General features: G+C 47.3%; 1 protein-coding gene across 1 annotated transcript; it reads left to right on the forward strand.

Moving 5' to 3' along the window:
* Window positions 1–5444: 5444 nt before the first annotated feature.
* Window positions 5445–7483, forward strand: LOC111841599 (uncharacterized; the record flags this gene model as incomplete). Its single annotated transcript, XM_072700447.1, has 2 exons — window positions 5445–6694; window positions 7276–7483. Coding segments are annotated over 2 exons (1458 nt in total), but the record flags the coding sequence as incomplete, so codon positions are not given.
* Window positions 7484–13024: the final 5541 nt, after the last annotated feature.

Raw genomic sequence — 13024 nt, forward strand, 5'->3', positions numbered from 1 at the left:
TCTAAGAGTAAGATGTATTGAGAAATAGCGTCTCAGTTTACAAAATTGCTCAGAAAAAAAAAATCACATTGCAAAATCTTGTGCTTTTTGTGCAAATCGACTGTTTCTCAAGGGCTCAGGGGGTAACGCTGTATGTCCACACCTTCTGGGGTTTTCGACCGGTCACTGCACCTGTTATTCTACATAGAAGTGCACAAATTATGGAGGGTGCTGTACAGCTAATCAAGTTAGACTGCAGAGACTCTAACACCTACACATAGTCATGGTTCCCCCATAGGGGCTGTCTTGTGTGCAGAATCAATTCCAACACTCTGAAGAACACAATTGGACCCTTAACTCCCAGCGACTGCAGGGGCTGGCTGACTCTGCTTTTTCAAATGTGTGTCACTTTGGATTAAAGTATCTGCAAAATACTTAAATGTAATGGAGTTCATAAAAGACCCTTCCTTTCTTTGGGTGAGGCTGCCCTGTACTCTGCTGTTATCTTTTCAGCCGTGTCTTCTGTTCGCTCTGCCTTCACACTTTGTTACATTTTTCCTAACCATTAAGCTGCCGGCACATGATTACTTCCATGTTAATGCTTCTATCAAGCAGTTGTACTGAGAGGCTGCACACATACAGAAATATCACTGTACTTTTTAGCAGTTCTTGCTCTTCTGAAATTGCATTATATGCAGAGTCACCTCTTGGCTAAGAGTAGCTCGTGCACAACAATAACAGCTGCACAGGCAAACAGCACAAATGCACAAGTGAAGTTCACAGTAAAGTACGAGTTTAGCTTTTGATTCCTCGTTTCCTGCATTTTGAGTGATGTGGCCTTTCAAAAGAACTTGTGAATTTTGTTATGGAATTATTGCTGGTGGCATTCTGTGACATGTTGTGCGAACAGTGCATGGTGACATGTGTTTAAGGTTTGAGTGTGAGGAGCAAGTTAGTAAGACACAGTTAGGGTTTCACACTAGTGGTTTTGAGAGAGCAGAAGTGAACACCATGTTTTTAGGTCAAAAACATGAGTTTCTTTAATGACACTCTGATCCCTGCAGACAAATTCTCTTTTCCTCTACCCCATCTTGCTCTCCATGACACACATAGCCACATATTTACAGGGGTTGGACTATGAAACGGAAACACCTGCTTTTAGACCACAATAATTATTTAGTATGGTGTAGGGCCTCCTTTTGCAGCCAATACAGCATTCAAGTCTTTCACAGTGACCAGATTGTGAGCCATTCCTCTTCCAGAATAGTGGCCAGGTCACCCTGTGATGCTCATGGAGGAAAACGTTTCCTGACTCGCTCCTCCAAAACACCTCAAAGTGGCTCAATAATATTTCGATTTGTTGGCTGTGCAGGCCATGGGAGATGTTCAGCTTCACTTTCATGTTCATCAAACCATTTTGTCACCAGTCTTGCTGTGTGTATTGGTGCAGTATCACCCTGATACACAGCCTACCTTCAGGGTACAATGTTTGAGCCATTTGTGAGCTAGCCCAGTGCACTGAGTTAGCCAGCCCCTGTTATACCTCCGCAAAGCAGGAGAACAGCAGGTGGTTTAGCGGTGCAAAGCTCCAGGCTGACATTCTTTGTTGGGCGAAAGAGAGACTTCCTGGACTGGACTTCAGAAAGGGTCGTGTCACTTTTCTTTTTGGTTTGACTCTCCCAGAGCAGCCATGCGATTCTTCAGGTTACTATGTGACCAAGGAGCTGTGCAGGATTGATTCTTCTGCTTTGTACCTTTTTTCATCTTACATTTTAAATTATTGCTGATTATAGGTTTGAGTTAAAACAAATTGTTATTTTTGTATGAAATTTACAGAGTGATTTTTCCATTGGAGAACGGACTGTACTTTAACGGACATTTTTGTTGATAAGTGCATTTTGCATATATGAAAAACCGTTTCACAGTACCAGTTTAATTCAATTCTACATTCATTTGTGTATACATTCTGTGTACTACAAGTAAATAGTTTGTATGTTTTGCAATACTTGGGTGATTGTGTTTCTTTGGTTAGCAAGCTTAGTACTTAATTGTTAATACCGCAGCTGTCTATTAATATAAAGGTGGTGATGCCTGTTGTCATTTAACTGTTTAAGCTAAGAGGTGTACTTTAGCCTTACTCATAGACTTAACATATAGGTAAATTAGTGTATCGTAACGCATTCTTGAGGAACCAATTTAATTGACATAGACTTTTAATTAAAAACAATCAAATTAATTGAGGTAAAAAAAACTCAGGGCATCGCCTCCTGACATTAATGGAGACTTGGGGGCGCTACATATAGATTTAGGTTATACTAAAATATACCTAATGTATTCATAATAGTCATGTACACTATATGGACAAAGGTATTGGGACATACCCCTTAATCATTGAATTTAGGTGTTTCATTCAGACCTATACCAATACCAATTTATTTATAAAGCACTTATAAAAACAACCACTTGGCTGACCAAAGTGCTGTACATCATATAACAAATACAAATATAAACATACAAAAAAAAACACAAAAACAAATAAAAGCTAAAGAATAATCAAACACGAAAGAAAAAAGGAAAAGATGAGTCTCAGTCACCACAACACACTGAACCGAAAGCCAGTAAGAGTAAAAATGGGTTTTTAAGCGAGATTTAAAAACAACAAGAGATGGAGCTTGCCTCACATGCAATGGCAAATCGTTCCAGAGTTTTGGTGCAACTACTGCTAAAGCTCTATCGCCCCTTAGTTTACGATTTGCCTTTGGTACGGATAGAAGCAGCTGGTCTGCTGATCTACGTGACCGAGATGGAGCATATGGGTGAAGCAGTTCTGCTAAATAAGGAGGGGCACAGCTGCTAAGGCACTTAAATACAAATAAAAGAATTTTAAACTGGATTCGAAACAGGACAGGAAGCCAGTGAAGTGAGGCTAAAATTGGAGTAATACTGTATGCTTGCGCGTACTAGTGCCAGTTAAAAAACGTGCAGAGGCACCAACTGTAAACGCGCAATCGAGTTCTGACTAGTTGAGTTTATTATTATTATCATATGTACAGAGTACAAAGCACAATGAAATTATTACTTGAGTACCATCTCTACAGATAAAACATATAAGACTTCAGACAAAACATAGAAGACATAATAGTGCATATGACATAAAGTGTCAGTGCCATGTAAAGTGTTGTGTGCTACAGCACTGCACATGGTATGAGGAGACGGAATCTTTATTTCCCGGAGAAAAAGAGAGAAAGAAAAGCCTCTCATGTTACTGTGTTACTGGGTGTTGAACAGTCTTACAGCACTGGGATAAAAGCTGTTCCTGAATCGTGATATGTGTGTATATATTGTCCTGATTCTCGTGCCAGATGGCAGAAAAGTGAGAAATGGCAGTGCAGGGTGGCTACAGTCCTCCATGATGCGCTTTGTCTTTCTGAGACGGCGCGTGGTGTAAATGTCCTTTATCGCAGAAAGTGGTGTGCCGATGATCCTCTGCGCTGTCTTCACCACTCTCTGCAAGGCCTCTCTGTCTTGTGCAGTGCAGCCACCATACCAGGATGTGATGATCCCCGTGAGGATGGACTCCACAGCACACCTGTAGAAGCTTATGAGGACTGAGCTAGACATCCTAGCTTTCTTCAGACGTCTGAGGAAGTAAAGACGTTGGTGGGCCTTTTTGGTGACAGCTGCTGCATGCTCTGTGAACTTGAGGCTGGCGCTGAGGGTGACCCCAAGAAACCTGAAGCTGCTGACCCTCTCCACAGCATCTCCTCCGACGTAGATGGGGGAATGAGCCGCATTCTGCTTCCTGAAGTCCATTACCAACTCCTTAGTTTTGCTGATGCTGAGGAAGAGGTTGTTCTCCAAGCACCACTCTGTCAAGAGTCTCACCTCCTCACTAATTCCCATAAGAAGCGAGTTACAAAAATCAAGACGTGAAGTCACAAAAGCATGTATCACAGTTTCAAGTTTTCTTTTCAACAAAAAGGGCTTGATTTTTGACAACCTTCTAATTTGAAAGAAACATGATTTTATCACTGTGTTAACATGAACATGCAGTTTTAGGGCAGGATCCATTTTCACACCCATATTTGATAAAAATTGATTTCTCAAGATGTGCAAGAAAGACAAGTCAAAAGGGGGGGAAGTAATGGTGCTGCTGGGTTTAAATAGCATAACCTCTGTCTTTTTCTCGTTAAAACTGAAATTGAAAAGCCATCCAACACCTAATTTCAGCGAGGCAGTCAATAAGACCTTTATTCAGCTATTGCCACAGGTGAATAAAATCAAACACCTAGGCATTCAGTCAGGTTTACAAACATGAAAGAATTAGTCATTCTAAAGAGCTCAGTGAATTCAACCATGGTATTGTAACAGGATGCCACCTTTGCAATAAGTCAGTTTGAGAAATTTCTTTCCTGCTAGATATTCCACGGTCAAGTGTAATGCTACATTCACACTGCGAGCAGCGAGAGCGTCAAAGCGACTGGAAGTCATTCATTCTCTATGGGAGGGAGCGTCGGGAGGCATCGAGGAGCGGCGCGTCGCGATCTGGGCGGCGGGAGCGTCAGAAGTTGAATCCCAGTCAACTTTATGGTAATGAGCTGTGACGCGGGGAATGGGAATGTAGAGATGCTCCGCTAAAGAGAGCGCCGCAGAACATAAGCGTGTAAACTTTTGTTCCGACCCAACCGTTCCTAGGCACAATGGAGAAGAGACTTATTATTGCTGTGGCCGGGTACCCAGTTATATATGATGTGTCTCTGCATACAGGGACATAAATAAAAAAAATGAGGCATGGACCAGAGTGTCCGAAACAATCGGTGTTCCAGGTGAGATGGTGAAGTGCATAATATATTTTTTTGTAGTAATTTTGGCGCCATAGCAGAGAAAACAGTGCAAATTGTCGGTAATGTTAAACCTATTTATAGTATTAGTGTTTGTCAAAACATAATTATGTGTTTTAGTAGAACTGTCGTTAAAAAGTTCTCAGAGCCTGGCATTCTGAGTGGCCTTGTCCCCACCCACTCTATGACGTCAGAGAGCGTCTCCGGCGTTGGCTAGCGTCGCGTTCAGGGCGGCGGGAGCGACGGCTGGCGTCTTTGACGCTTGCGGTGTGAACGTAGCATTAGTGGTACCTATCAGGGGTGCTGTTTCAGATTTTGGGTCCCCAAACCAGAGCAATCCAAATGAATTTCAAATTGTTTAGGGCCCTCATCACTCTGGGGCCTCATCCTATGTGAGTATGGAGTTTGCATGTTCTCCTCATTTCATGATTTTCTTCCTCAGTCCAAAGTCTTGTAGTTAGGCTACTTGGTGTCTCTAATAATACCCCCTAATGTATGATTGTAAGGGTGATTCTGAATGTACACTCAGGTGGACTTGAACCCCAGACAGCAGTTGACTCCAAACCAGATCTGCCTCCAAGCCAGCAGATCCGTGTCACAGTCACATCCATCTTAGTCCCATGATGCAAACAAGGTGCAACGCCTGCACGTGAGGCGCCGACGCTGGCTCCTATCACTGACCTGCCTGACTCACCAGCGCCACCTGTCCTGCCCGTCCTGCTTGTTCCGGTGGCCGCCGTACCGCCCAGTGAGGCTCCGGTTGTTGCGCCGCCCCCTGCTGGCCACGAGTTGGCGGTGCCTGCCGTGGTGCCCCCTGCTGGCCACGCGTTTCTGGACACTGCTGCATTGCCCCCTGCTGGCCATGAGTCGGCCCCGCCTGCTACCACCGCTCTGCCCGAGGCGGCCCCTGCTGCGGCTCCGCCCGTCCTGCCTGTCTCGCCGGCTCCGCCCGCTGCTCTGCCTGAGCCTCCACCCGCAGCTGCACCCGGGGCTCCTGCGACGGCCCCGCCTCCTGCTGCACCCAAAGCACCTGTTACAGCCTTGCCTCCACTCGCGCTGAAGGTCCCGGCGCTGCTTGCAGCTCCGCCCGCGCCCGACGCTCCACTCGTGGTTCCACCTGCTACTCCGTCTGAGGTCCCGGCGCCGCCTGCAGCTCCGCCCACGCCAGAGGTCCCGGCTACACCCGTGGTCCCTGCTACGGCTTCGCCCGAGGCCCTGGCTCCTGCTCCGGCTCTGCCTGCGCCTGATTTCCAGGCTCCGCCCTTGCCTGATGCCCCGGCCCAGTCTCTTCCTGTCCCAGTCCCTGCTCCAGTCCCCCCAGCACTGGTCCCAGTCCCCGAGGAGGTCCCAGACAGTCTGACCACCACTCCTTCCTCCTTGGAGGAGGAGGAGCTCGAGTGGGATCCCTTGGGGACCTCCCTAATGACTCCTTTGCCCTTGCCCCAGCGACGCCGACACCCGCCAAGACCCCATCTTTCGGTGTCCCAAAAGGGGAGAGGACACAAGCACAGGGCCGGGGCCCCTCCCGCCCTGCCCCCTGGCTCGCCCTGGCCCGCCCTGCCCCCTAGCCCGCCCTGCCCCCTGGCTCACCCTCGCTTGTCTTGGCTGGGGCTTGGAGGGCGCCTGGATTGCCCATTGCCTGCGGGTCCCTCTCCGATGCCTCTTCGCCTGGCCTCGGTCCCGCCTCCGACTCCTCGTCTGTCACCTGCGGGTCCCCCTGCTCCGGTGCGTCGCTGGATGGCACCTTTGCCAGCTGTGACTGCGCCGTTGCTTGCTGCGGCTTCCCCCTCCTCCTTGCCTTCACCGGTGCCCCCTCAGACTCCCTCCTTGTCCCCTTCGTCTGTCCCTCAGCTCGTCTCCTTGCCCCCTGCGTGGTCCCCTCCTGCTCCTGCCTCCCTGTCGCCTGCGGCCCCTCCATTTACCATTTAATTAATACAGATGGTATGAGGTGTGAACCGCCAGGCTGGTATGGCATGTTAGGTTGGAAAATCACTCCTGATTCCAAATCTGGTCAGTGGTTACCATGAAACTGTATATATCAAAAGTTACACCAGGTTAATGAAAATCATCAGTAAAGGGGAATCAGTCTGGTCATAAATCCCAAAAGGACTGCCACAGACCCCCCTTCAAAAGCCCGCCAAATGGATGGTCAGCCATTGGTTCAGGTGTCGAATTCCTGGTCATCCCTATTCATGAACATTAGACCATAAAACCTGGCACCTCAGAACAAAGTGGGAAGAACATCAGCCCAGGAGGAGAAGAGAAGCCCCGGGAGAAGAGCAGCTCATGAGAAACCCTCCTGAAGCCTGCCGGTGAAGACCTGCTACCCAACAGAGAACTGCAACCAAGACAAAGTCTTTCACCTTAAAGCTTCACAAGGAGGAAGAATCCAAGGGGTTCCACTCTAACAACCGCTGCAAACGCCACACCTTCCTGAGTTCCATCATCCCATCAGCTCATCAGCCTCTGCAACCAACAGTTTGGTGGTGGGACAGTTGTCTAGGTCCGTCATTGTGCACCAGAACAGACTGGCCCCATACCACCCAAAGGATACCCAGTCCCCAGTGCCCGCTGAGAGCCCAGCACCCGCCAGCAACTCAGCACCTGGCCACAGCGTTATGTCCAGACCTCTGGGACTTTGTATGGGAGTGAGGTGGGACTAATTGTGGTGGTCACCGAGACGGTTGACCATTGGGGGGAGGGGGAGGGGCTAGATAGTGTCTGACCTTCACATAGCAGAGCTCATTTACATCTCCCAGCATGCTCAGCAGCACTGTAGATAACCCTTGTTTGTCTACTGTTGTAAATTATTGTGTTGCGCACCAAAAGTTGTGTTGTGTACTTACCTGTGTGGGTCATAATACTTGCCCAATCATCACATGTCTCCGGCTGTTTTGTTAAACCCAGCCACCATGTGTGTGACCTGCTGCTTGCAATGTGTCCACCCCGTCATTTCTCCCATTGTGTGCCTGTACAGTAAGGTTTGCTTTTGCTCAGTTGCAAAGAATCTTTTTTCAGGGCTATTAATGAAACAGTAAAATTAAAGCTCCCTTTGCATTTTTGTCACTGTGACATCTGAGTCTGCATTACACTAGGTTTGCATCTGTAGCTATATCTGTTCAACCAACAAAATTATCTGTATCTGTATCCAGACAGAACCTGACAACCAGAAGTGGGTACAGTATGGTTCACACCAAAAGCCCTGCTAAAATTATTTTGTGACCTAATATTCATTGGCAATGCAATTGCTGTGCCTTAACTAAAGTTTTATGAACTGTCTGAAACCACACCAGGGGATACTGAACAATCAAAAATTGGAAAAAAAATGTTTTGCAAATTGAAAGATTCAGTTTTACATTGGAAATGGAATCAATTTAACACAGTAAAGATATATCACCAAAAAAATCATTCAGGGAATAATCTTAAATTCCAATGAACTGGAAGAACCTCTGTGTTCTTCCCAGTGGTTTCTGGGGTTTTTCAGCAGCATGTTCTTGCCCCGACTCTGTTCAGTGCTTGGGCAGGATCAAAGCCAAGATCCAGGCCTTTAATGACACACAGACTCCCAGAATCCACAGCTGAAATAAAACTGTCAGGTAGCATCTCAGGGGGAAACTGATGGAGGCAAAAGGTGAAGAATCATTGTTACTTGGTTGATTTTAAAACATTGACAAACAGCTCACAGGTTAAAAATATTTTAAAAGTGGGTCAACAAGCCACCCATACCACTTATACTGACAACGCACTTATACTGCCCAACGTGCATATTAGGAGTAAGCAGGGCAACGGGCACGGTGGGCACTGTGAGTGCATTGTCAGTACAAGTACAAATATGCATGGTGGGCACACACACACGCACACACTACACATGACATAACACAGCACATTTACCTACAACACAAACAACTATGTAGAACTATTTACAGGCCTGGGTAGTCCCAAAGGTGCTCCAGGCACTGGCGAGTTCTCTGCAGTCACAGGCCCCCCAGTCCTCCGTCGTCCTTATCAGTCCCTGTTGCTGGAATACTCACCACTGGTCCTGGTGATGGCTGCTCCGAGTGAGTCAGGGGCTGGTACGGCACCAAGCAGTTGTGGTGCAGCACAACAGTCCTGTACCTCTCAGGCATCTGCACCCTGTACACCACCTCGGAGATCCACTCCGGGACCTCCCCAAGGCCCCTCCAGTAGCTGTCGAGCTTAGGTGACCGCCCCTTCTTCCTGATGGGGTAGTACACCCAAACAGGGTCTCTGGGTTGGAAAGCCTGTCCCCATCAGCGGACATCATACACCATCTTTTGTCTGGCCGTGACTGCACCTTGATGGTCCCTGGCTAGCTCGTGCACAACGAGAATGCGTTCCCAGAGCTGGCAAAGGTAGTCCAGTCCTGTTGTTGCCAGCAGCTCCGGCTCAGGGGGATGAGCCGAATACCAGCTTCACCGGGGTCCGCAGCTCACGGGCAAACTTGAGGGTGGCAGGGGTACAGCCAATGCTCTCCTGTACTGCCGTGCGATACGCCCACAGGACCAGGGGAAGGTGGACATCCCAGTCATGCTGATGCTAGTCCACAAGGACCACCAGTTGCGTGGCTAGGGTACAGTGAAACCGCTCCACCAGCCCGTCGCTCTGGGGGTGGTGCGGGACTTATAGATACTTTATTGATCCCCGTGGGGAAATTGTTTTTACGCCTCCCTCAACTTGCGCTTTGTAGAGCAAGTTGTCCGCGAAGGGCAGCCACCCGTAGCGGCGCCCTTCATGATCTGCAGTGCTTGCACACTTGTACCACGGCCAGTAGTTCCTGTCAGGTCATGCAATAGTTGTGCTCCTGCCAGCTAAGTGTCTGGCTGAAGTATGAAACCGCACGCTCCACCTTCGGGTCCCGCCTGCAACAGCACAGCACCCAGCCCCATGTTACTAGCATCCATATCCAGGGTGAAAGGGAAACTGGATCCAGACACGTTAGCACAGAGGCATCGGTGAGCACCGTGCGAAGCTAGTTGAAAGCCGTAGCGCAGGCATCCATCTATGCGAAACCACTTCCCTTCTCTGTAAGGTGGTGCAGCAGTTTCACAATTCTGCCGAAGTCCTTGACAAAGGGTCAGTAGTAAGATGCCAGCCCCAGGAAGGGACGGAGCTCTTTCACTCCCACACTGGTGCCGTCTTTTCTGAGTCGGTGGTCAGTGACATGGCCCAGGTAGGGCATCCGGCGCTGAAGAAGAGAGCACTTCAGCAGTAACCGTGCCTGCCAGGTCACCAAGAACACGGTCTTAAGGTTCTGGATTGCTCCAACAAAGTGAGACCAGGAGATTGTCAAGGTAGGCGATACACATCCATTTCCGGGACATATGACAAGATTCACTCCATGAGCCTCTCGAAAGTGGTCGGGGCGTTGCACAGGCCGAATGGCATCAGCTGGAAGTGCCATTGTCTGTGGCTGATGGAGAAAGTGGTCTTAGGGCGAGCTTCCGGGGCCAGTTTGGCCTGCTAGTAGCTAGTTTGGAGGTCCAGGGTGGTAAACCACGTTGACCCAGCGATATAGTCCCATGCGTCATTGATGCATGGCAGTGGATAGGAGTCTTCCCTTGTCACCATGTTCAGCTGTCGGTAGTTGACACAGAACTGCCATGTCCTGTCATTTTTAGTGACAAAACCATGTGATCACAGGTTGTCAGGCAGCTTTATGATTCTTGCTGCTGCCATCACTCTGATCCTCTGCTCTGCCACTTGTTGCAGGTGGACCAGGGTGATGGTGGACCCCATGTCCACCAGAGCTCAACAAGTTTCGGTGACCAGGCAGTTGAGGTACAGACCCATAGCCCGGCCCACTCTAGGTACAGCTATTGGGGTTAAACTGGCGTGCATTGCGGGTGGCACCCCTCTCACAGCGCCACCCGCCTGGCATTTCTTGGTTGCTGTTCGGGGCAAGGGCATGGCGGTTGTGGGCAAAGTGCCTAATCTCTCTGCAGCGGTGGCAGGGGGCAGCTGCTAGCCATGGCTTGGTGCAGGTCACATGCACGTACTGTCCCTCCTTACTGAAGGAGTTCTTGGGCGCTCAAGTGTAGCTACTGCATGGTGTGGCTGTTGACCGGCGTGATGTTGCAGGCGGGTACAGAACAACACATTTTAGAGCTGTAATTGTGTGAAAGGGTTTTATGTCAAGGCTGCTTTATTGGGCCCATTTAACACAGATAGAGGCATCTGTTTTTGTCTTTATTTTGAGACTTCTGTTTGCAGTAATGCGAAATATCTGCACTGAATAGTTTTAGTTGTATAATTTAAAACATGGAAGGAAAACCTGTGCAGGATTGCCAAACTCCCACGCATCTGGTGTGACACTCGCTTTCAGACTCGCTCACTCCCGCAAGAAATATTACCGCAAACCTATATTATTCAGTTATAAACCTAAAATTAGCTGCATCAAAATCACTGGAGTAGTTTGCAAACCCTACAGACTGAGGTAATAAAACTGTTACATACATAAAAAGACATGTGCAGACAAGTTTCAAATTGAAAATCTCACTCCAGCCAGCTGACCAAATTTGGCAACCCTGGCAGTATTTGCATTTAATTTTGAGCACATTGGTTAAATTAAAGTATTTGTGACATCTCACATATGGCTTTCACTTAAAACATTTAGCCCACTTCATAGAAAATATTGATATATTGTGCATTGGTAATCTACCTAAAAATATCTAGATGTGGTTTTTGCCCCCCCATGAATATCTTGGACCCGTCTGTATGATTTTTTTCTGGTGCCGGTACTGAGCTGAGTTTTTTCCGAAGAACACGGGACCAGACACCGGCAAGACTAGAGACACAGAGCAGACAAAAGGAAGACCATGGACCCAAGGGACAACAGACATGTTGTATACAGTACAAAAACACACCAAGGGGAATTGGATGTTGCCAAATTGTCCGTAGGTGTGACTGTGTGTGAATGGTATGTGTACCCTTATTCCCTGCTATGCACCCATAGCTTCTGGGATTGGCTCCACCGATATGACATTTTTTAGCTGTATATACTCCAGGACTTTGCTCATGTACAATGCTGCCCCCTGTAGTTGTCAGATACAGTAGCCCAGAGAGGACCCTCATCAATTTTTTTCTTCCCATTATCTCAAGATCTCTTGCTTATTTTTCACGTAATCTTGACATAACAAAAGCTGTTATCACAAGATCACAAGATATTTTTCTTGTGATCTTGACATAACAATAGTTGTCTCAACATCATAACTTTTTTGTTTTCCTGATGTGGTGACGTACACACCTTGCGCTCACTGTGCGAGCCATAGCATCAGTACACATGACAACATTGTTGAATAAACTCCCTATTTGGGGAGGGATGAAGCCAAATTAAATATACTAAACCCTGTAGGGAAAGTTAACTATCTAGAAGAGATCTAATGAGCAGTAATCATTAGGCTACTTAGCTCTGTGATTGTGTCCTCTCGATTACGATCATTGTACAATCGTTATGATCATTCCCATTGTAATGTTCCCTTTTATAGGAAAATTAATTCAAAGCTGTGATTTAATTGTCTTTTTTTCTCAAGGGACAAACACAAATATGATAATTGTCTAGCAGTGACAGACATACTGCTATTTAGCTTGTGTTAGTCCATTATCAAAGTATTATGAAATACATTGATCCATGATGATGATTTGTAGCCAACTAAGCTGCTAAACCTGTCACGAGATCACGGGTGAAAATAAAATTTAATTAACTTAAGTTTAACTTAATAATGAACTTTAAGTTATCTCGAGATCACAAGAAAAATACGTCGTGATTCCAAGACAACGGGAAGAAAAAAATGCCCTGTGTGTTCTCTATGGACTTCTGTAGTCAGATTATCGTTACACTTTGCAGATTTACTTTTTTTCTGCATGTTGTCATGTGCCCTCTGCTGGCACTGTAACATACGACAACTGGCTAAAGCGCTTTAGGTACACTGCTAAACTGGTTTTGAGGAGTTTTGGACTTTTGAGCAGGACCATGACCATATCTCTCACCTGGCTGTCCTGGTGTATGGTTCAGCAACCTTATGTGCACTGGACATATCAGCTGTCGATGGACTGAGCACTGGGAACACTGGGAGCAGGGATGGCCTTCCTCCAAGGTGTAGCTCAGTGAGTTAGAACGCTATACATCTGTTTAGATGGTTACTGGTTCAAATCCTAGAAAGTGATTCCACTATTGGGTCCTTAAC

Source organism: Paramormyrops kingsleyae, chromosome 1, assembly GCF_048594095.1.
Source record: "Paramormyrops kingsleyae isolate MSU_618 chromosome 1, PKINGS_0.4, whole genome shotgun sequence".
Lineage (NCBI taxonomy): Eukaryota > Metazoa > Chordata > Actinopteri > Osteoglossiformes > Mormyridae > Paramormyrops > Paramormyrops kingsleyae.